Source organism: Drosophila santomea, chromosome 3L (assembly GCF_016746245.2).
Source record: "Drosophila santomea strain STO CAGO 1482 chromosome 3L, Prin_Dsan_1.1, whole genome shotgun sequence".
Lineage (NCBI taxonomy): Eukaryota > Metazoa > Arthropoda > Insecta > Diptera > Drosophilidae > Drosophila > Drosophila santomea.
The window spans coordinates 18,376,562-18,399,981 of record NC_053018.2 but is presented as its reverse complement, the minus strand read 5'-3'; the positions used below and the strand labels follow the sequence as shown (position 1 = coordinate 18,399,981).

At 42.5% G+C, this 23,420-nt stretch overlaps 3 protein-coding genes across 5 annotated transcripts; 1 reads left to right on the top strand and 2 right to left on the bottom strand.

Moving 5' to 3' along the window:
• Positions 1-674: 674 nt before the first annotated feature.
• LOC120449365 (protein commissureless 1) lies at positions 675-7,657 on the top strand. Its single transcript, XM_039631795.2, has 2 exons — positions 675-1,422; positions 6,673-7,657. The coding sequence occupies exons 1-2, from the start codon at positions 915-917 to the stop codon at positions 7,305-7,307; spliced, it is 1,143 nt and encodes a 380-aa protein (XP_039487729.2). The 5' UTR covers positions 675-914; the 3' UTR covers positions 7,308-7,657.
• Positions 7,658-9,881: 2,224 nt separating this feature from the next.
• On the bottom strand, positions 9,882-12,259 carry LOC120448850. The gene is made up of 5 exons (XM_039631057.2): positions 11,983-12,259; positions 11,651-11,927; positions 11,436-11,591; positions 11,151-11,382; positions 9,882-11,096 (listed from the first exon to the last, which is right to left on the bottom strand). The coding sequence occupies exons 1-5, from the start codon at positions 12,105-12,107 to the stop codon at positions 9,955-9,957; spliced, it is 1,932 nt and encodes a 643-aa protein (XP_039486991.2). The 5' UTR covers positions 12,108-12,259; the 3' UTR covers positions 9,882-9,954.
• Positions 12,258-13,597, bottom strand: LOC120448852. 3 transcript variants are annotated; one of them, XM_044006028.1, is made up of 7 exons: positions 13,387-13,597; positions 13,187-13,331; positions 13,001-13,132; positions 12,795-12,950; positions 12,702-12,739; positions 12,505-12,607; positions 12,258-12,448 (listed from the first exon to the last, which is right to left on the bottom strand). In XM_044006028.1, exons 1-6 carry the CDS (start codon positions 13,491-13,493, stop codon positions 12,550-12,552), a joined length of 636 nt encoding a protein of 211 aa, XP_043861963.1. In that variant the 5' UTR covers positions 13,494-13,597; the 3' UTR covers positions 12,258-12,448; positions 12,505-12,549. The 3 variants fall into 3 exon arrangements, with proteins under 3 accessions (XP_043861963.1, XP_043861962.1, XP_043861964.1); XM_044006027.1 differs by having other exon boundaries at positions 12,505-12,739; positions 13,387-13,595; XM_044006029.1 differs by having other exon boundaries at positions 12,505-12,739; positions 13,383-13,520.
• Positions 13,598-23,420: the final 9,823 nt, after the last annotated feature.

Here is a 23,420-nt window from a genome sequence, read left to right as displayed (position 1 = left end):
TGACGCTCTCGGGACTCATAATGGTCGAGATTTTGAGTTCTGGTTACAGTTTTAGTTTCAGTTTCAGCTCTTGGCCACTTTAAAGCCGGCCAAAACTGGGTTAGTTTAGGATGGCCAAGAGCCAGACGTCACATAATTTCCATAAATTCTTCATGCCCCAAACAAAACTTTTCGCTGGCCATAATTCTTCGTTTGATTTGGCGCAAACTTCGCGCTCAGGCTTATCAAATGCCACAGAGCCCCGTTTTGCTTTTCATTAAAATCAGCTCAGACTGAAAGTTTGCCACAAAGCAATTTGCTGGAAAAACACAAGAGCGAAAAGCGTTGGAAAAACTTTAAACAACGAACGTGACCGAGGTGAAGTTTTCCCTTCTTAACAGCGTTTTTTCTCTGTCTTTTCGTACGGAAAATATAGTTTTTGGTCAAACTAGGTCAGCTGGTAGAGCTGGATAGCAAAAAATAAGGAAGGGAGAAGGCGAAAGGACGTCAAACATTTAAAAACATAAAAGACATGCCAGAAATTGCATGCTTCTTTAAGCAAGGACTTGACTTGATTTCTTGAGTGCCTCGCCCACAACTCACTCAAGAGCGAGTGAACCGAGGAAATGAGTGAGTGGAATGAAAATTTCCCCTGCCATGGGATTCTCAGCGACCCGATGTAGGCATTATACTCTGCCAGCGAGCAGTCAGTCAACTTATAGCCGCTCCAGCGAACGGACGCACCGAAAACCGAGCTATACGAACTCTACGGCAAATACAAAACCCGAAATCGAACCCATGACTTATATATAGAGCCAAACGATTTGTTTACGTGTCGTGACGCGAGTGTGCCAGCAGTTGTGTGCGTGTGCCAGACGCAAACAGAAAGTAAAGTTGAAAAATAGAAAAATTGAAATAAATCAAAGGCAATCACCATGATTAGCACCACGGATTATCCATCGGTGGAAACCACCACAACTGCCGAAGAGCTGTATGCGGAGTACATATCCGCGCCGGCCAGCAGCATGAGTCCCGCTGCCATTGCCGAGCACCTGCAGCAGAATCAGATCACCTTCGAGATACCCAGTGCCCACGATCTGCGACACATCGACGCCCTCAACTCCTTCAACGCCCTGCTCCAGAGGATCGGCAATGCGGCGGTGTCCTACGATCCCGCTCCACCCAGCGGCTGGTCCCCGGATGGCAGCATCAGCACCGAGCAGCTGTCCAAGTCGGTGGTTCTGGATCTGGCCGACTTGCGGGACAGGTCCGAGGAGTCGGGCGAGTCCTCGTGGTGGAGCCAGATCTTCGGGGATGCCGACATGCATGTGATCATCAACTATCTGTGGATCGGAGTGGTCAGCTCGCTGGTCATTCTGTCGTTGGTCTTCATCCTCTTCAGCTGCTACTTCTACAGGAAGTTCCGCACTTGGAAAAAATGCAGTAAGTTTCAGTCGTGTAGCCACCCAAATATAAGCCCCACTCATTTTCCGCCCCCAAAATGCCATACATCTGGCTTTTATGTGCTCGACTTTAATCAAAATGTTTCGCCAAAGCCTTATCTCCGGCCATTTATTCAGCTGGCTAAACAATATAAAATGCAGAAACAGTAAGAGCACCCGGAACAGGTCCCACCACCCATCGGTTCCATCAGTTTAGGGGCTTTGTGGAGCTCCATAGAGCTCCTATGGCCGCAAAGCCTCATAAATTTTTTGGCGCGCTTCGAAATTGTCAGCCAGCCGTTTGCATCGTTCTGTTGTAATTTTAGATACACAAGTTTATTATGCCACAAAATATATGCGCCGCATATTTATAATATTAAATTGACTCGCCTCGGAGGCATTGTGCCCCTTTTATGATAGCGATAATGTACGAGCTGGAGAATATGGCCGACCTCGTCGACCCCCCACCCACTCCCTCGGAAAAGTGAAATTGTTGCCCCGAAATTTGTTGCTCTGCAGCCGAAAGGCGTGAAATTGTGCCTTGATATTTATATATTTTGTTCTGGGGGCCGAGGCGATAAAGAGTAATATAATAAAATTATGATGGACCATATCATTCAGCTGCGTAGCTAAAGTCCGTGGATGTATGGTCTTTGTAAATGGGGGAGATTGTAAAATATTTATTTTGTTAGCTATCAAATAGGGCCTCAAAATATAGAAAATGGGATTTCATATTCATAATTTTCTGACATCTCCCACACTCATAGTTTGGCTGTAGCAGTCCAGTGTGAAATCCAAAATCAATCAAGTTTGACACAACTGTTATCAAAATCCCACCTAAATCCCACCCAGATTACCGCCACTCAACCCAAATAGAGCCCATGTAAATATATATCTTATCTGCTCGAAACCTGTTGCTCCCAATCCCAAAAATAAATCATATGTTTAGGCACTTTACACATAATTACGGAGCACCACAGCCAAGAACCCAACTCATGCTAAGCCAAACAGAACAGAACCGAACAGAACAGAGTAGAACTAAAATGGAATTGTATTGGAGGGGCTGGCCGAACAACCTACACAACTAACAAGACTCCGACTCCGACTCAAGTGTCAAACTTTTTGCAGACCAATTTAGCCAAATGATTTATTTAGGCCGGGCAGCAAGTGAAGGACTACGGCCAGGAGCAAACTTTGCTCCTGTTCCTGCAACTGTGAGCACAACTTCTTGGGCCAAAGGGCCGTGGCCTTAAAGCCTGGCCAACTCAACTGTCAAACTGTCAATTTTGTGCTAACGAGCCTTAAAAACTTTGCCCTGCGATTACGACACGCGACCAAGAAGGGTGGATCCGGAAAGCTCCATTTATATATATACGTGAAATATCAATTTGAGCGATATGTGTTGCCTGCTTTCGGGCGTCCAATGCGTCTAATTAGTTTCGTTAGTGTCGTGTTCTGTGCTTTTTTCTCTGGTTTTCCCTGCTCCTATGGCCTAGATAGATAGCAAGTGGTCGGTGGGATAGGTTGCCCGGGATACTGGGATACGAGAAGTACGTGTGTCATTTATAATTAAGCAACTAGGCCGGAGTTCACTTCGGCTTTTGTGCATTTAATGCCAGCTACGTGGCGTCTCGCAGTGTTTACCTTATAAATGCTTAACGAGGCCCAAACACAAGAGTGTCTGGCCCAGTTGCCATTCAGCCAGCCAGTCAGCCAGCCAGCCAGCTAGGCTTACACCTTATTTATTAAACTGTCACACACACTGGCGATGGCAAACTTTCGGTCCTTTGGCTTTGGCTTGTTATCAATTAGTGCAGCGGAGGACTACGACTGAATTTATTAACAGACCAGATGAAGTTACTAAATTAAAGGCAAGCAGGGAAGCGGCAGCCACTGTTTATCATGTTGTATAGGTCCTGCATAATTTAGTTGCGTAAAAATGTAATTAAGCGTAGCATATTTGGCCAAGACCAGAAAAAGTTGCTCTTAGCCCGGCAGACCTTTTAAATTTTTAATGGTTTTCCCTGCGAGCAGCGCAGAAAAACTAGAAGCTGTAGAAGCTGCTCTCTTTTTCGGCCATGGAAAATATTTTAGTTGCGCTTGTAGTTTTTTACCCCCATTTTGGCAAACTCAAATTGAGTGCTGTAATTAACCAAATTGTTTTGTAGCCGACCAGCACTTAGTGGTATGGGAAAGGCATACATAATAGAGCTGGCAAAAGTTTTAATGGCTGAGACTGCACCTATTGTGTGGGAAAAATGGAAACACAAAATTCGAATACCCATTTCAATGGCCGGCTTAATAACAATTGAAAGCAGCTTAAATCCAATGATCATAATTCTTAAATAAAAAACTCCACTCAGCTCGAATAAAGCCAGAAAAGTTGGTGCGTTTAAAAAATTAACAGACATTTATGGCAGCACAAAATAAAGCAGCTCGCTGCTTTCCATTTGCCAGTTTTCATTCGAGAGTGCCAGCTTATTGCGATGAATTTAAATTGTTGCATACATTTGGGCGCATCGACAACAGAAATGGGGGAAAAAAGACAGGATACAAATGCAAAAATAAAGAGTAGGAAGGCAAAGTGCCAATGCAGCTGAAAAACAAAAGGCATCAACGAGTTTTTTTGCCAACCACACAGAGAGCGAATAACAAACTGAGTTTTGTAGCTATGTATATGTTTTTTTCCATTAGCGGTGCTTTTTCTTCTAAATAACATTACTAACTGGTTGCCAAAATAATAGCAAATGAATATACAAATTTTTAATATGACCAAAGGGCTTTTAGTTAGCATTATATTTTTTCTGCGTGCATTGGCCACCTTTTCCCCGATTTTCCGACTTTCTTTGCGGCCATCTGCAATGTTTGAAATGGCTGAGAGGCTCAGAGGCTGAGGGGCTACCCTTTTTCAGGGGCGGCTGTTTGTTCAACACTTGCATAAAATATGAAGCCTGCAGTCCGCGTATGAGTGGGCCACGCCCCCTCAGTCCAGCGCCCTGTTTGCAGGCTGTCTATCAAACAGAGAGCAAGGAAAAAAGCACGGAAACAAAAGTCGAAAAAGGGAAAACAAAGAGACAGAGTCCTCATGTGGGGTGTCCTGGCCGAAAAAAGGATATACATGTGTGTGTGCCACAGTTATAACAATAAATCAACAACTGCTGGCAGCCACTGTAACTGCTGACTGGTTCTGCTACCGCTGCGTTTTAATATTGTAATGCGCAAATTCTTCAACAGGCTTTACCCTCTGCCACCCGGCCACCCTGCCACAAAAACCGAAATACCGACCACCTTTCCTTCCTGCGAGATGCGCTTTAATTGAAAAAGCGTTTTCGGGAACAGAGAACAGCGAATTTATGAAAAATACAGCCTGAACAATTAAAAAATTGGCGACTTTTTCCACAGCGAGGCAGCCAAATTAAATGACACAAAAAACGGACAGAGGCGATCCCCTATTTATTTATTGAATGCAGTTTAAATTGCATTTAATAACACTGAATACCTGCCTCTTTTTGCAATGCCACATATGCATGGGCGAAATTCTATTTGAGGCAAATTATTGCTTCATGCATTTTTAATCAAGGCTGTAACTCAAAATGCAACCAAATTAAATTCTTTGATGGCCTCGGCTTAGAGCGCGTGTGCATGGAATTGGAATTTTCCAATCTTAATTTAACTCTGCTTAATTTGAAACATGCACACACACATGGCCAGCAGCTGTGGCATTATAAAAATTAAATGCTTTCTGCTGCCTACTTTCCGGGGCTGTCGAGCTTTTATTTCATTGCAGTTGGCAGTTTGCAGTTGGCGAGGGTGTATGTGTGCGCCTGTGTGTGTGTGTGTGTGTGTGTGTGTGTGTGCGAGAGAGTATTTTATTTCATTCCATTCTGCCACGCGCGCACTTCCGGCATATTATTGCCTAGTTGCTGTTGTTGTTGTTGTTTGGGTGGCCTGTTGTCAGTCTGCTGTGAAGGAACTTCGCCTGTCCTGCCATCCTCGCCGGCATTTCCGGTCAGCACAAAACTTTCCGCTTCCCCCTTTTTGCCATTTTTTCGCCTTTTTTTGCCTCTGCATTCGGAAAAGTTCAAGCGTTTGCGCCTTTACGCTAAATTGAATTTAATGCCACGGGCCCATCCTTCTACAAATGTCCTTTGACATGGACAAACAAAGTAATGACAGAGTCAAAACTTTGATGCCTGATTGGGAAGCACCCCCCACTCCGCTCTTCGTACACAGAAAGAAACACAAGTCACAAAAAAAATTAAAAACAAAAAACTCCTCATTTACGATGTCAATTGCCTAAAATAATTATACCCGTTACTCGTAGAGTAAAAGGGTATACTAGATTCGTTGAAAAGTATGTAACAGGCAGAAGGAAGCGTTTCCGACCATATAAAGTATATATTCTGATCAGGATCAGTAGCCGAGTCGATCTGGCCATGTCCGTCTGTCCGTCCGTCTGTCTGTCCGTCTGTCCGTCTGTCCGTCTGTCCGTCTGTCCGTCTGTCCGTCTGTCCGTATGAACGTCGAGATCTCAGGAACTACAAAAGCTAGAAAGTTGAGATTAAGTATACAGACTCCAGGACATAGACGCAGCGCAAGTTTGTCGATTCAGGTTGCCACGCCCACTCTAACGCCCACAACCGCCCAAAACTGCCACGCCCACATTTTGAAAATGTTTTAATATTTTTTCATTTTTGTATTGGTCTTGTAAATTTCTATCGATTTGCAAAAAAACTTTTGCCACGCCCACTCTAACGCCCACAAACCGCCCAAAGCTGCCACGCCCACACTTTGAAAATGTTTCGATATTTTTTCATATTTGTATTAGTCTTGTAAATTTCTATCTATTTGCTAAAAACTTTTGGCCACGCCCACTCTAACGCCCACAAACCGCCCAAGCTGCCACGCCCACACTTTTGAAAAATGTTTTGATATTTTTTCATTTTTGTATTAGTCTTGTAAATTTCTATCTATTTGCCAAAAAACTTTTGGCCACGCCCACTCTAACGCCCACAAACCGCCAAAAACTGTCCTTCGCACTTACACTAGCTGAGTAACGGGTATCAGATAGTCGGGGAACTCGACTATAGCGTTCTCTCTTGTTTTATTTCTTAATATTAAAAGAAGTCACTTATTTATTTTTCTGCATTGTCGAGCCCAAAAAGTCCCCGTTTTCTCGCTGTCCATCTAAACAATAGAAACTTTCTGCTGACAAACTCAACTAACAAACTCCGTTCTCTGTTTATTGCAGATAAGGACATACGTGCCCAGATCCATGCGGCCAGTGACTCGTACTCCTCGCACCTGGTTGGATGCGACGCCAGCAGACTGCTGTTGCACCAGCAGATGCAGCATCCACATCATCGGAGCAGCGAGGCTGGCTTCTACCAAATCGAATCGCCGCCCTGCTACACAATCGCCACCGGATTGCCCAGCTACGATGAGGCACTGCATCATCAGCCCCGGCACTTTGCCTACGGCATGAAGTTCGTTTATCCCTCGTTGGCGGCCGTGCATCATCATCACCATTGCATTTCCAATTGGGAGAAGCAGGAGCCGCTGAATAAGCTGCAAAAGTGCAAGCTGTCAGCGGCAGTGGCAGTGGCAGTGGGAGTGGGAGTGGCAACGGAGGAGGATAAAGCCGACTCCTCATCGTCCACGTCTGCATCTGCATCTGCTTCTGCATCCCCATCCCCTTCGGAATCCGGGAACTTGGCCACAGCAACGCCTGCCATTTGCATTAACATGCCAAATGGGCGGCAGGATGAGGAGGTGGATAATTCAGATTCCGATTCCGCAGTTGCAGTGGCAGCGGCACAAAGTTTACAGCCAGCGGCGCCTGTCGACGATGATTGCGCCTCATTGGTCGTTGTTGTTGCCGCGTGATTGCCCACCCAAGGGTCAGGGGTCAGGGGTTAAGGGGTCAGTCGAGGGTTTAGGGCCGGGAGTAGCAGCCCAATTGCTTAGTCACTTGTAAATAGTTGCATCGTCTGCTAATGTTGTTTGCCCCATGTAATAACATATATCTCTGAGAATGTACCCTCCCTCCTTCCTCTAAGCAAATTTAGTTTTCGTTTTTAGTTATCTGTTATATATTATTGTATTACGCAAGACTGAGTATTATTTATTGTACTATGTATAAAACCGAATTGTCTATCGATTAAGCCCTAATATCTAAGCGAGAGTTAAACAAAAAATATAAAACTCGAATGAACACATTGCAAACTAAATTGAAATTTTCGTTTTCATTTCCTTATCAGTTTTTCAGTTCCCAATGCCAAAAAAATCATATCCAAAGTTACGCGATTTCCACTCCCATTGTTGACCTTGCTGGCACTGCACGAATCCTAATCCCTCAGATACCCGTACTTTGGGCAGAGTAAATATCAGATGCCGTTTGGGGTTTCGGATTTGGTTTTGTTTTGAAATTATGTACGTGACTTGGATGCGGCTGGTCGAGATTAGGTCAGCAGAAATGCACTGCAGCTGGGGAATTCCCCACGAACGTGCACTGCTGACAGGATTTTTCAGCATCCGTTTCAAGTGTTACTCAAGGATTTGGCCAAGTAAAGGATTAAGGCAGAAAAGTTTGTAGGAGAAATTAAGCTGAATACATTGCCTTCAAGAATGGTCTGTTTATTAAATGAATGTGATCTTCTGGCATACAGAAATTAGTTTCGCCTATGATCCATTAAGTTATCCACTGGATATTCTGAAACCCCGCTTTAATGTTCTATTATGGTGATTACTTTCCTTCTAAGGATTCCGCTTCAATTTTCAACATAAAAATTGTTGTCCACCCTTAAGACATCATTGATCAATAACTAACAAACACAGACAGTTTCTTAATGTTGCAGTTACTACGATTAAATAGAAACATTTACTAGAGTAAAACCTAAAACCTAAAAACAAATAACAACCGGAATAAATATTGTCGACTATGGGAAGAAGAAAAGGAAGAAATTAATTATGCAAAAATATATATGAAAAGATATTATCAAACCCAAAAAAAAGAACAAAATCTCGAAATTTTATTTTCCTGTCTGGGATTTCAGCTCCTCAGGCGATGAACCTAATTGGGAGCACTGAAGACTCGAGGAACCTAACGGCCAACAAAGCAGCACTAAAAACTCGAGTTAAAGCTTCGTGCGAGCATAAATAATTTCATGTCAAATTTGACACTTTTGTTGAAGCTTCTGCGTCTTTAATGCTGCAATTTGTATTCAAATGTACGATTTGTTGATGAGTCCAGAAGCAGAAGGAGGCATGGACGTGGTGGAGGGACTGGAGGCACTAGAGGCACTGGCATGGCACATCAAACATTCCATAACGCAGCGTGGAAGTGAGCGAGGAGCTGCAAACACCAAACAGGGCCATAAATTATATTATCGTGCATCGTGTATCTGGTTCAGGTCGCCGTCATGAGTGACTGTGCCTCAAAACGGGGCAACAGCGGGGGGATTCCGAATGGGAATGCCAACGGGATTGGGTTCGGGGGAGTGGGAATTGGGGATTGGGGACTGAGGACTGTCGACTGGCACTGACATCAACACCAGCAGCTACAGTACATCTAGAGAACTTGTGGCTCTCGTTCCCTCTGTGTGTCGTGGTCGTGCCTTGCGTTCTCGCCATGATTTGCCAAAATGCACAAAAACCCAGTCGAAGACAAAAAAAGTATAACTCTCGCAGAGAATGGCGAATACAAAATGCTCTTGTGAGGCAGCGACAGGTGAAGGAAATATACTGCAGGATTGACAAAACCATAAGGTAAAATGTTATTTAAAATACGGAATATTGACCAACTGTTTAACTAGGCATGAATAACTAAATCTTCATAGTCTTCATCATAATTTATTAATACTTTCCGATGACTAAAATGAGACTCTTCATAACATTTTGAATACTTTTTAGCAGACGACTATAATTAAAGCTATCTTTAAGCATAGGCTAACTCTGTTAAATAAGTTATCAATACAAAACAGCCGTTTAGAACTAGTAATACCCTGCACTGCCAAACGATCCCCGAGAGTTACCCTGACCCCAACAAGGTGAAAGACCAAACATAAGCTCCATTCGTAGGTGGAGTGCCAGTCCCACAGATAAGCGATGTGGTCGGCATTCATACATGCGAGTAAATGTGTTCTATGCGATGAGTTACTACTGTACGGTGCGAGTATCCGAGTATCTGAGTATCTGGTCACCGGAGTACGGTACGGTACGTTTTTATGGTGACTGCACGTGTGTTGGCCGTAATTTGTTAAACGGTTTTTCTGATTTTTTCCTTCGGCAGAGTTCATTGAACAGGTTGTTTTGGCCTGACTTTTCGGTCGACTCTTGTTTACCCCATTTTGTGGGCGGCTCATAAATCCCTGAGACATTAATTTGTTTGTCACCTGTCGCACATGCGGTTGAATAAGATGTGTTGCCCTCTTTAATGAGTGCAATTAAATGCCTAATGGCTCTGATGACAATCGGCAAATCGGATTAAATTTATAGAGGAAAATAATTCATATATTGTTTACGGCTTCAAAGCCTATTGCAATATGCTCGAACTGACGTTCAGTACAAGTTTCTCATAGTCCGGAAGGTTTATTGGATAAGGCTCTCTGGTAATTAATGGCTCAACCCAACGGTCTGCATTTGGTCGATACTTATCTTCATGGAAATTCTGGTCTATAATTTTTCGGATTTCATCTTCGGATAGCTCCTCCCATGGAGGTGGGCTAACTTCATGTAGGTCTTTACGTCCTTCTGATAAATGTTGTCTGGTTTGTCCTGTCATTTCATCCTTTTGCAAGTTGTTTAACTTATTACTGAATCCACTTTCGGTAAACATCTTTGAGCTTTCCTGAATATTATCCGGCCGAGAACTTAGATCACTTTTCTCATGAGCAGCAATAAAACCTTCCATCTTTTCATTTTGAATATAATTTTGTCGATTATTGCCCATTGAATAAGAATCCTCAACACCTGGAAGGAATTTTTGATTGCTGGAGGGTCTTGCCTTAGGAATAATATATATATGAGAAGAATCGGTTGACGAATGGATTTGCCATGAAGGATCATCAAATGGCTGGTAGTCCGCCGGAGGAAAATCGACGGTTGGATCACCAAAGCCAGCGGCCGATTTTCCTTCGGCAATACCAGCATCTAATTTTGGTCCAGTGTTAGGATTTTGATAAAACTTATCAATCGGCTGTTCAGAGTGAACACTGATGGGCACATCCCCATCATCATCCTCCATTATGGGACCTGTATCCTCGTTATGAATCGGATGCACTTCATCATCTTCCTGGACATCTTTTGAGTTTTCGCCATAGCGGTCATCAAAGGGCACAGCCATATCGACACCTTGCGTAATATATTCAGGGTCCCATTCCTCAGGCTTACGATGTTTGTGGTGTACGTTCTTTGGTTCCGGACTTTTAGTTCGCGACCTTCCGCGACTTCTAAATCCATTTTTTGGCCTTTGATTGTAAACTGACCAATCGTTTGTGAAACCCCTATTATTTGGCCTGTGTTCGTCCATGGGGTCTCTGTCATTAGGGTTCCGATGTCCTGGCTTTCCTCTACCGCTCGGCATCTCAGGATAGTCTCTTGCATCTGAATCACTGTCATAACCGTCATCAAATCTTCTGGTGAACCAATCTTCGCCCCAGGGTGGGTGCGTTGCTCCTGCATAAAAGAAAATATAACTATTTCCACTCTAATACTTTTTCACGTAATTACCGTCAAGACTTCTATAGGTATCGTTTCTTCCGACTGAGGAATTGTAATACGGAGTAGATGTCTCTAACCAGGAATTAGGTGTGATAGGTCGATAATGGATCTGCCAATAGAATGTCAGCCAGAAAATGATCAGGAAGTCGTGGAACAGAATTAGAGATCCCAAGAAGAAATCGTTAAGTCGCATCTCAGCGAATCGGTTTCCATTAATTGTTTGCCCATGGTACATTACGAACTAAGTATAAGAATACTGAAATTATACAATCATACATTTAGGAAAGTACTTACCAGTAGGATCATAAAGGTTACAGATATTTCCACCACTGAATAGGCATAGGGAATTGTTTTCCGCACAAGTAGTTCAAACAGTAGTATAAAACTGGCCACAATCAGGAAAATAAATGCTAATATAAATAGAACTGCTATATCTAGGGTGAGGTCCGCCTAGAAAAAATATTTGTATGCAATGATAAGATTGTTAAAGCTCAAAATTCATATCTTACTCGTGATGGTAGAAATACTCCTATTACAAGAAAGATTACCACCAATATTAGGGCGACTGCATAAAATGTCAGGACATCCGCCCACCAACTGAGGGCGACAAGAGCAAATGTGGATACGATCTGAAGCTCCACTATTATTAGTGACATGATAAAGTTGAGGCCTTTGATGAAACGCATCTTCTCAACAAATATGAAGAGCCCGAATATTATGATGGCCAGTGCAAAGGTCGCTAGACAGATGTAGTATAACGACCTGAAGGTTTTCCTCGCACTCTCTCTGGTGGAAGGTGAGATCCATTAAACGCAATATATTTATTAATATTGTAACTTACATAAATGCTATCACCAGCCATTGGGCCAGAGCTAAAACGAGCCACAGAGCAAGCAAGCCATAGGTCTTAAAAGAAAACTTTCTTCGCGCCCTTCGGTATAAGCGATGCTCGTCGGATACATACATCGTAACTCATGGGTCTACTTTGTTTTAATTCGATGTATCTGACTGCAAATTTGTCCACGACCACGAAAGGTTATTAGGAAGAGATCGAAATGCTTCGTGTTGGGTATTATTTGGAGAACAATTTTAAAAGGAGCCTCAAAACTAATGTGATTTTCTTTAATGTATGAATATTTATTCTATAACCGAAATACAATTTATTTTTTATATTTAACGTTTGCAGCTCTTTTAAATATTCGGCAGCTTTGATTACATGTCCTCATCTTTGATATCCCAATTATCCGGATTGAATCCATAATTGGATTCGTTTTTAGCCGACCAGTCATCCTTAGATCCGTTGTTGTCTGCAATGTTAAGTTATGATCAAAAAGCTCCTGAACAAGAAATGAATATCCCTTACCGTAGTAATCATACTCAATATTTTTGGGTGTCGTTCTCTGTGTATTTAGGGTGCTAGTCGACATCCAGAAGTAGTCATCTGATGTGAAGTAGCTATAGTGAATCTGCCAGTAGAATGTGAGTGCGTAGATGAGCAGAAATTCGTGGAAGACCAGCAAAGCAGCCAGGATGAAATCCTTCACCCTCATCTGGACATACCGATCGCCATTAATTGTTTGAGCATGCAGCATGATAATCTTATAATTAATGGTTATAAATATATTGTAAATTATGCTGCTGAAGAAACTTTACCGATGTCATTACAAAGGTTAGGCCGAGCTCAAAGATGAGATAAGCATAGGGCATCAACTTCGGTAAAAATAAATGGGCCAACAGAAAATACGCGGACATCATGGCCAGTATAAAGCTCAAGATGAAGAGCGGAGCTATGTAGCGAGTTATATCCATCTGATGGTTTGAGTTAAATTATAGACTTGTAAATGATTTGATAGTCCTACCGAGAATGAAAGATGACATCCCACGACCAGGGCTACAATCAACAGGAGCGTGCAGAGAAAGAAGAAAGCCAGCAGATCTGGAATCCAAGTTCGAGCTGCAAGAACATACATCGAAAATATCTCCAGTTCCACCTGATGTACATTTGTGGTTTTTACATATATCCGGAAATTATCTAATAAACTTACAATCACAAAAGCTACAACCCAGCTGTAAATCTTGTGGTTGCGAACACCTTGGTTGAAAACGAAAATGGTAAAAAATATGCCAGCTAGAGCAAAGGTGCCCGAGCAAATTATCTCAAAGTCACGGAAAATCTTACGACCACTTTCCCTGTGAGATTAAATATTGTGAAATATTTCAGTTATTTTGTACCTCAATTACCCACACCAAGCAGACCAGAATCCATTGAGCCACAGCTACACCCATAAATATCACAAGGGATGCGTAAGTTTGCCGGCCAAATTTTTTCCGTTTGCTGTCCGTGATATCCATGCCGTTCAAAACAGTGCTTAAAAGTTCCAAAGTGAGACCATTGACTATGGATTTTAATAATAAGAATCAAGAAAATAAACTAAATAAAATAATACAAATAAATTCTTGATGGAAGCGTGAGAGGTTACTATTATTCCTTAAATAATTATATCTTCGAATTATTATTAATTCATCGGCTTGTATTGGCATTATTTCAACTGCTGTCACCTAATTATTTTATAACCAGAAAGTGGCTTGAGAGTCATTTAGGTTGTCATATTTAAGGTAGGGAAATCCCACTACTATTCTTAGCCAAGCTAAGCATTTCAGAATTTACATATGCCCTGTTAATGTGCCAATTACAACATGATATTTCGAAATTATTAGCAAGTTCCGTCGACCCCAGGCATTTGAATTGGCTCAGATGTAGCCTTTGAGTATCTCAATGCAGCTAGCCCTATCATTGTGTCAACTAACTTCACTGCTCCGTTCACACACAGCTGCGACCTGGCCCCGATACAAATACTGTAGCTACAGTAAACACACAGTGGGCCAGCCAAGCGGCTAACGCGTAAAATCAACAAAAATTAACGCGGGGCAAACAAGGCGAGCACGGAGCCAAGGTTGAGAAATTTGTGCTCAGCTCGATGCAGCAAACAAATTTGCACTTGTTAGCCTGACTTTGGGTTTTTTTCCCTCGCCATTTTTGTGTGTTGTGCACTGGCAGCGGAGAAAATAGCGCAGAATATGCCAAAGCGACTGTCAACGGCAAGTGTTAAAAATGCCAGATAAATAATGTTAGAGCAGCCAGACAAGAGCCACAATGGCAAACAGACTCACTAATGAGCTGACTGCACTGTAAACCCAACTTTTCTGGCTGACTAGCTGACTGGCTGACATTCTGACAGATTCGAGGCTGACTCGCATCGCATGCGTCACACACACAAAAAGATACAAAGATGCAATTAGCATACTAAGCCCTACGCGCGTCACACGGTGCGTATGAGCAATGAGGAATAAAAATCATTAAGCGACACATTTGGCATATCAAAGCGGGCTAAATGGCGTGTGGCATTCCCAATCAGCAGCCGTGTGCGTTTGTTAACTCCCCGAAAAAGCGACTTGAGAAGCAGCTAACTATCTGACTATCTGACTGGCATGCAAAATTAATTACGGCCAGAAATTTATTTACGACGACTACGACGAGAACGAGAACGAGTCAGTAGGTAGAAGTAGTAGTTCTTCCTCTCCACGCGCTGCGGCAGCCATAAAAGTTTTACGCTTTAGCCGAATTTAGGAGCCGGAAAACAGGGACCAGCGAAACCAGGAACAAGACTGCAGCTTAGATACATTCTCCTTTTGCCGCCGCCATAAAATCCAGGCGCTGATGACATTTCGCCAGCTGCATTGCAGTGGATGTGGACGAAGACGAGGACGAAGACGTGGTCGCGGATGGGAATGTGTCACCACTGCGGTGCTTCCATCCAGCGACTGCAGCTAGTGGGGATTTTACGAGCTTTTGCAACACTGGTTGGCGAGGGTTACAGGAGGTTCCAGGAGGTTACAAAGGGGTTACAGGGGGTTCCCCCAGAGAAGAGTGTGCCGAAAATCACACCACTTAAGTGCGCGTAATGAAATTTTAAGCAGCATTCGCTTCTGTTTATGATTTAAGCTGTAAAATGGATGCATTCGCCGGAGCCTCTAATTCAATTTGGTTTGGTAAGTGCACATTTCAAATTATTACTTGGACATTTTTCAACTACATATACAATGTAGCCATAGGGAAATGTACAGCAAAATGCAACTTCGTTGGGCTTTATCAAAGTATATATCAAAGTAAATATATAAAAATTGTTTTTGCCAATTTATTCATTGGCCTGTATATTTTCTGAAGTTTTCCAATTGAAAAGCTTTAATGCGGTGAACTAGATCACCCCACTCCGGTACATGGAATTTGTTACCCCCCTCTGAAGATTAGCTACAGCTAAGCAAACACATAATCCGAAACCCCTTCGATTCCGTAGATTAGGCGCATTTCAGTTCCTATCAAACTGGGTCGCTGTCAGATTATTCCAGCCATGAAGCACACTCTACAAACTATTTGTATGAGTAAATGCCGCTGACTTAGGTCAGGGATAGGTTTATTCAGCGATAAGCCAGAGGTCTTATCCCCATGATGACGGTTCCCAGACGCTAGTATAAAACAAAGAACAGTGCGGCTAACTTGCTGTTTGTTTAAGCCAAATGCAAACAGCTAGCATACGCTCATTAGCAGCAGCACACGACGGAGATAAGGACCACACCGGGTCTGGAGATAGCTTCTCAAAGAACCAAATCCAGAATACGGAATACGGAATACAGAATCCAAAATCCAGATAAAATGCCGTAGGCCAAGTTCAAAGAGGCGGCGAATCGTGTGTCGTCACATCATCAAACAAAATGAGCAGCAAATTAGAGGCAGCGACTACGGAGACTACTGCCGCCCGGAAAATCTGTCGGGGGAGATGGGGTACCCACTTTCATTTCCATTTTCCGCTTGCGTCATCGAAATTTGTAGCAGCTTATCAAGCTGGCTGGCTGATAAAAAGATGAGCTCCGGAAAATTCTCGGATCTCCGGAGTCGGTCGGTGTTTCGGTTTCTGTGTGTGACTCACTTTTGCCGCAGAACCGAATTCCGAACGTGACCTGGCACTTTAGTGACACTCACTCTCATAATCGGAGTGGAGTGTTTTTCCTTGGTCCAGCGCCTTTATCAATTTTACGACTTCCTCTTCAGTCCAAGTCTGGCCAGATACCAATACGTGTATGGGTATGGATATGTATATGTACGAGTATATGGAGCGTGGAGAAGGACCACCGGCTAGCTGCAATTAGTTTTATTTTCCGATTCGTGGTCTTGTGGCTCGCTTTAGTATCTTTATCTTAGCTAATTGATATTTATGGCCCGAACACGTTCTTCCACTTCGCTTCATTCGCTTCATTCGTTCAGGTGAAAATGTGAAAATTCTCGTGGTGCGTTTTCGATTTTCCTTAACCAAGGTATTGGCAACGTGGAATTATGGGCGGTAGGTTGGGGTTCCTTATACTTTATTGGGGCATGCGGGAACAATTCTAGGTAAGCGGTGACTCAGACATTAGCTTAAGTTCCGTGGGGTCAACGATGGAGTCACGTTTTGGTTTTACACAGAAACAAGATTAGAGTCGTAAACAGTCGCGGAGAGTCCTCTTGGCTGGGAATGGCTGGGAAATGGCTGTGGAAAGGTGAGTTCCCCCAGCTTGAGTCATCAATCACACTGCTCCGAATGATCCAAATAAAAAAGAAGTGCACTCACAGGAAGCCCAAAGGATACTCCAATCGGCCAGCTGTCCCGCCAGCGAAGTTATAGGCTATCATATTTCCCTCTGGCATATTTATCCTAAAAACAACCGTGAGGAAGCACATTTTTTCCAATAAACACTTCACAGGCTTCCCCAAAAAAGAAATGTATCGAAAATTAACAATACTTGTAGCCATTGATTTATGAATGAGTTCCTCTAGTTGTGTGTTGCCTTTTTATGGCAGGATATTCTTTTTAGAGCATGATGTTTGAGTTTTTCGCCGTGTTTTTTGGGGAGGCAGGATATTATGAATGCATTTAGGCTGACTACTTAAAAGTAAATAAATAATGCAGGAAATTGCTGCTGTGTTTATTCAGGAAACCTTGTTGAATAGAGAATGAGTTGTCGAACTAGATGCGAAAGTGGGAACTGATAGGTTCACCCAGCAAAGCAGAACAATATCAGCTTCTTAATGCAATATCTCATTGTATGAATATTATTTGATGACTAGGAGTTTTTGGAAAACAAATATTCTAATTTCACATCGCAATAAGATCTCTTTATGATTCCAAAGTTAATTGTTAAAACAAAGTTAAAACATTGTTGTTTAACACGTGAAATGATGTTTTAGAACCGTAAAATTCGACATATAAAGGGTAAATATAAAAGGTTACTTTGGATGAACTCCTGATGCTTACACGATATCCATAAATATTTCCCAGAGCAGCAGAAACAGCAGCCAAACTCGACTTGACTTGAAGTTCATTCTTAATTTATGACACTTTCAATTAGGAACTCCTGCTAAAAGGCTAACATCAGGTCGGATTCTAGAGAAACCTATGCAACTCCCGTCCACGCTGTGTGTGCGATTGGATTCCAGGAATAAATTGAAAACCATAATTATGCTCACGCTTACAGCCTTCGGCCTCCTTCTCCTCGTCGACTGTCAACTGCAAAAACAAACAGGAGATGGCAAAAAGAGCAGGCAGCCAACAAAGGCCAAGGCTATGGACATACACATTGAGATTCGGGGAAGGAGTAGTGGGAGATACTTGCAGATACTGGAAGATGGATTGACAATAACGAGGCCTAGGCATAGACCCAGCCCTACCTGCAGCGCCTCGCAAGTGCTTTGTCCTTGGTTCGGGCCAAAAGATAGAGATGCTGAACAGACATTGTCAATGTCGCATGTCTGGTGCTGACAAATCGCCAGGAAAAGGGGATTTATGAATAGGCCGAGTGCCTTAGAAGCCAAGGAAGCAGGATGAGGTTTTGGCCCCTGATCGCTTCATTATTGGGCAGAACATGTCAATTTGGAACTTCATCCGAACTTCATCCTAAGAAATTGTACAAAAACTGAGCAGTTCCAGCTGCGACTTTGTCTCATTCATAAATTGCAGCACAAATCTATCAAAATCCCCCAAAGTTGATTAGGCTGTCAGATAAATCAATTTGTCGCCGGGCATAAAATATTTTTATTTCTCCACAAAAGTCCGGCTTAGGCTGAAAATTTTATGCCGTAATTTAGATTGATGGCCTCGAGATACGGCACAAAACGGAAAGTGTCTTTGGTATAATTGCAAAAGCAAAAGTAAATTGAGTTTCACAGTCCTTGAAGATGCCAGGAGGAGGTGGCTCTAAGGCCTCTGCGCTAATTTTACGACTAGTTCGTGACTGGAAACTATGGGGAGCGGTGAAATAAGGAAGAACAGGACTCACCTGTTACCTGCATCTAAAATTCAGAATTCACAACTCGCGACCGACACGCGTTCCACTTGAAAATGTGCTCGCAGCGATGGCAAATAAAATAAAAAAATTTACGTGCCCACGCGTCCTCAGTCAACAGTTTTCGCCGGCAACAACAAGAGCGGAAAAACGAAAATCCGTTTGCACGTTGTTTTTCCAGAAAATTAGTTTAAAAGCATCATAAAATAATTTTCGTGCGGCGTTGGGAAATTTCGCGTTTCGTCTCTCGTTTTATTATTGCCATTGACTCCCTTTCAACTTTGGCCATTTCGGGTTCGCTTTTCGGCCATTCTCACACCCATTTTCGTGCTCAGGTGGGTAAATGGATTTGGAGCGCTTAGATAGCCCATCATCATCATCATCATCATCGTCATCGTCAGCAACATCAGCACCATCAGCATTGCCATTCGCTGGCTCTCTTTGAAATGGTCCGGCGCCATAAAAGAAGCAAATGCACAGGTCCAAATTAGATTTATGTCTTTTTATTCCCTGATTTTTTGTGGGGCAGTTAAAACTGAAAATGGTCTGTGCCCTCTGCACTTAGGTCATCGTTGGGTGAGGCGTAATTAGAGATACAATTTATGTGTAGATGCAAGGGTCAAATTGAAAACAAATTGTGGCAGGTGAAAGACTAATGGGACGGGGTGATCGAAAATAAATTAAGTCTCTAAAGCTGAGAAACTTAAAAAATATTATACAAATAAGTTGATAAGTTAAGCATGATTTCATCAGCTTTGCATGAAAATCCCCTTTAGTCTGCAATATCATCCTGTATTATGTGTTTAGATGTAAATACCTCTTTTTCTGGTATCATCCTCTGAATCACGCAACTTAAATTTAACCTGATATTCATCTTTAAGATTGCGGAATTTCGTCATTCGTGATAAGGCACAGTTTAGAGAATCATCCCTTTCGACAATCAGTCTGAATCACAGCCGAGATAACAACATTATTTGGACAGTCAAGTAGTATCTGTTGCCATGCTAAATTCCTAGGGGCTTCGTATCGTAAAAAAGTAGTTGAGCACAACAACTTCCTTATTAGTCGGACAAATTTGTATCTTGTCCCACATTCAGAGCAATATCCTTCTGGCTCACGTGTAATCCATACCGAAATGCACTTAAGTCCGCACTCCCACATGTATCCTTAAGACCCAAGGAGAGTGCCCTGAAATTCGAGCAATTTGTTTTCACAAAGGATGCCCTCTGCCACTTCCTTCTTATACAATTTGATGCCAATGGCCACTAAATAGTATCTGGTGTCTTAAAAAAAAGAGTGTATCTTTTGTTGTTGCTTGTTTTCGTAGGAATTATGCCAGGGAATTTGTTGAAAATCTCTCAAGTAAAGCATGTGTGGATTGTGGCATTACTCGCATGTTGTTCCTCCTTTTAGCAGTCGCTTCCTCTGAGAAAACAATCACCAACCAGATCCCTGCCAAACCACTTGGCCAACAAAGTGAAAATTAAAGAAAAACTAAAAACGAGGACCTAGACTTGCGGTCGAGGCGTGAATGTGTTTCAAGTGCCTTTCGCCGAGCTGTCCAACAAATTGTTTGCTAAGCTTTTTTAATAACAATTTGCCACAAATGTGGCCAGGTTTTGTTCTCTTCTTTGCGCCTTATGCATTTTTATATGTAAACATAATTTCTTTAATTGGATTTCGTCGTTGGAGCTGGGCAAACATTGAAAGCGCCGTCCATCTGGTGACAATGTCGGTGTGAAAATCGGCGAGGGGCGGTGCTGGTGCTTGGCTGGGACTGTCGAACAAAAACAAAACCAGGCTCAGAGCCAGACCGCGGCTTCCAACTACCAACATCCAACCATCTAGACAAGCCAGTCGGCCAGCTGGTGGAACCCGTTAACACTGCGCCCAAATAAAAGAGTTTGTGGCTTAAGTGTTTAGTTTAGGTCTGCTGAACCTTTCTGGGCTCTGCAAAAGCATTGGTAGGTGGGTGAAGGTAAACTTTTGGAATTAAGAAATTAATAAAACGAGCCGTAGAATCATTTACGTAAGAGTATAACTTTTCACTAAGTAACTGATTGTTAAATTCAAAATATTCAAAATACATTTGTATATGTGAAGCATAAAGCAAATCTATATATTTATACTGAGTTGTAATATTTAATAGTGTATTAGGAGTAAATATGGAAAAGGAAATTACTTTCCTAGCAACCATTTAGTGACTGCTTATCCCAATACAACTTGTTTCCTTGCGAAAAGTAATGAAAGTGCCTCACTAGCAAATACATTACAAAGCTAGTTTACTACCTTCTTAAGGCTTTAGCTGACATAAAACTACCTGTAAGCCCCCACCGAATGCCTCAAGCAATTCTTCACTGCGGACTTTCTTTGTTATTTTACTGTCCCAGCCCCATGAAACTGTTGAGCTAATCCTGGCCCAGTGCGACTTTTATAGCATACTGCATCCTCCCATCGCCCATCTCCCATCTCCCATCTTCCATCTCCCAGCCGTGCCTTTGACCGATGACCATGTCCAAGTCACTCTTCATCCGTTTTGGTGGAGTGTATATCACCGCAGGGTATTCGCTCCAAACAAATGCCACTGACAGGCGACAGCGCGACACGCTGTCTAACAATTTTAATTTTCAATTTTAAACTACGGCTGCGACGACGTCACGCGGCTGGCTCTTAGCCAGGTCCAAGCCTACACTGTGGGAAACCCCCGTAAATATTTATTTTAAAACTAACACTTCCTGCTAACAGCCACAGTCTCTCGTTTGAGCGGATTCAATATCCGGTTTAATGTACGGTTGAAATCATATTAAAAATCCTACAAACTAACTATATTTGTTAGCACCTAATCCCTGTAGGATATCATTTTCAGCCTGACTATAATTTATTTATAACAATATCAACAACTAATTTAGAAAGTTTAAAATTATACTAGAAACATGAACAAATATTTTTAAAAATCTAAAAATTAAATAGCTGATTGACAATGGAATTGCTAATATGCTGTTATGTCACATATATATTTTGTGAAATATATCTTTGAAGACTATTTGAGTTTCCTCTGCAGTTCAGTGAGTTCTGCTCACAACTCGTCCACTTTTTCTCCAGCCGCTTTTGCAGCGCCACGTATCTGGGTCAGTGGTGTCAATCGCTCGCTGGTGTCGCTGCCACTGTTGCTTTTGCTATGCCATTGCTTTTGCTTTTGCTTTAGCTTTGCTCGTGCTTTTCTGGTGCTTTTGCTTTGGCGGTGCTGTTGTTGCATCTGTTGTTGTCAACTTAATTATGTCGCAATTGCTTTGAAGTCGGGTTCTCGTCGTGCTGTATTCTTTGCAAATGTAAAGCAGACAGCAGGTGGCAGCAACATGGCCACATTGCTCCGCCGCCGCTGTCCAGTTGAAATTGCGCTTTATTCAATTTTTATGCCAGCTCGCAGTTCCCACCGCCCCCAAAGAACCCCTCCACCAGCTGGCTCCCCCTATGCCACCCATTGTCCTCCGCCCACCGCCTACTTGCCCTTTTTAGTGGATGCAGTGTCGTTGTCACTAGTTTAATTGGATTTGGATCCGCTGCCTTGCCAGGGCTTTGTCTTTGGCCTTTTCCATTTCCTTTGGACCAAGTCGTGGATGTCCCCCATCACCCGCAACACAGGGAGAAAAAATGGGCTACTGGAACTTACTTTATATTTTCAAGGTACCAAAACAATGAAGTCTAGTACTAAAATAACATCCTGGTATCCGCAATATTTGTTAAGTTTCGATGGTTTTTGCTGTTTGCCAGTTTATAACTATTATCAAGTAATTTGTGCCTCAGTGTATCATCATCGTGATCGCAGTTCGTAGCTGTAGCTAAAAAGCTGAAGCGCATTACAAATTGGTTTAGTTATTGGCTTAATTGAATTGTTGCAGATTGGACTTTAAATAAGCGAGACCCAGTCTTCGCTTCAGTTTTGAGCGAAAAGCGCCAGCGGCAATCGGTGTATAAATTTCCATCAGGTGCGCGTGTAAAAGGTAGCATGCAATTAATTTTTAGCGTGGGTGTGGGACGACTGCCGGCTATATAGTACTATATATAGTGTGGTGTCTAATTGGAACATTCGCAGATGAGCGTGTGAAAAGTGGCAGAAAAGGCAGAGGGGCTAAAAGCCGAGGGGAAATGCTGAGCTTCTGGGCTTAGAGGGGCGGAGTGGAAATCCCATTACAAATGCAAATAGCGCGGAATGATGGGGGATTATCTTATCTTAATTGCTTTTACTCTAGCTGATGTTTAACTAAAAGTGGAGAACGTTTAATAAGATATTGTTGAATGTATACCCACACGGTATTTGCAAGTCAGCATAGCTAAAGTTAAATGCTTAAATCGTCTCTTATTACTTGATCTAAGCTAGTTACTAAAATCATGATAATCTATGAAATGAGTAGTTGGACATGTACATATTTCAATAAAATTATAAAACATTATCCCCTTTTTTATTTTCCTATAAATGTATTTTCACTCAGCTCCAGAAATGAAAGACGTAATAATATAAATATTCCTCTATTGTCCCCCTGCCCCTGCGAATTCATTGATGGAGTCTTGAATCACTCTGGAAATCATAATTGACTTTCACTTCATTCATTAGCACGCAGCACTCAGTTCGATTGTTGGATCCTTTTGGCCCAATCACTCAGCTGCCATTCACAGGCTAACAAACCTTTCGAGCCCCTTTCAAACGCCCCAATAACCGATTTACCGAAATCAAAGGAGAGGTGGGAAAGTGAACCTGAAAGGGGAAAATGATATCCGCGCCAAAAAAAGAGGCATTCAATGCAGTGAGAGTGACACTTCCAAGAATTGCTAGGGCCGAAAAGCAAATGCTTTGTAATGCTACTGTCGCCGGGCTGAAAAACTCCCCCAGTTCCCCAGATTTTTGGT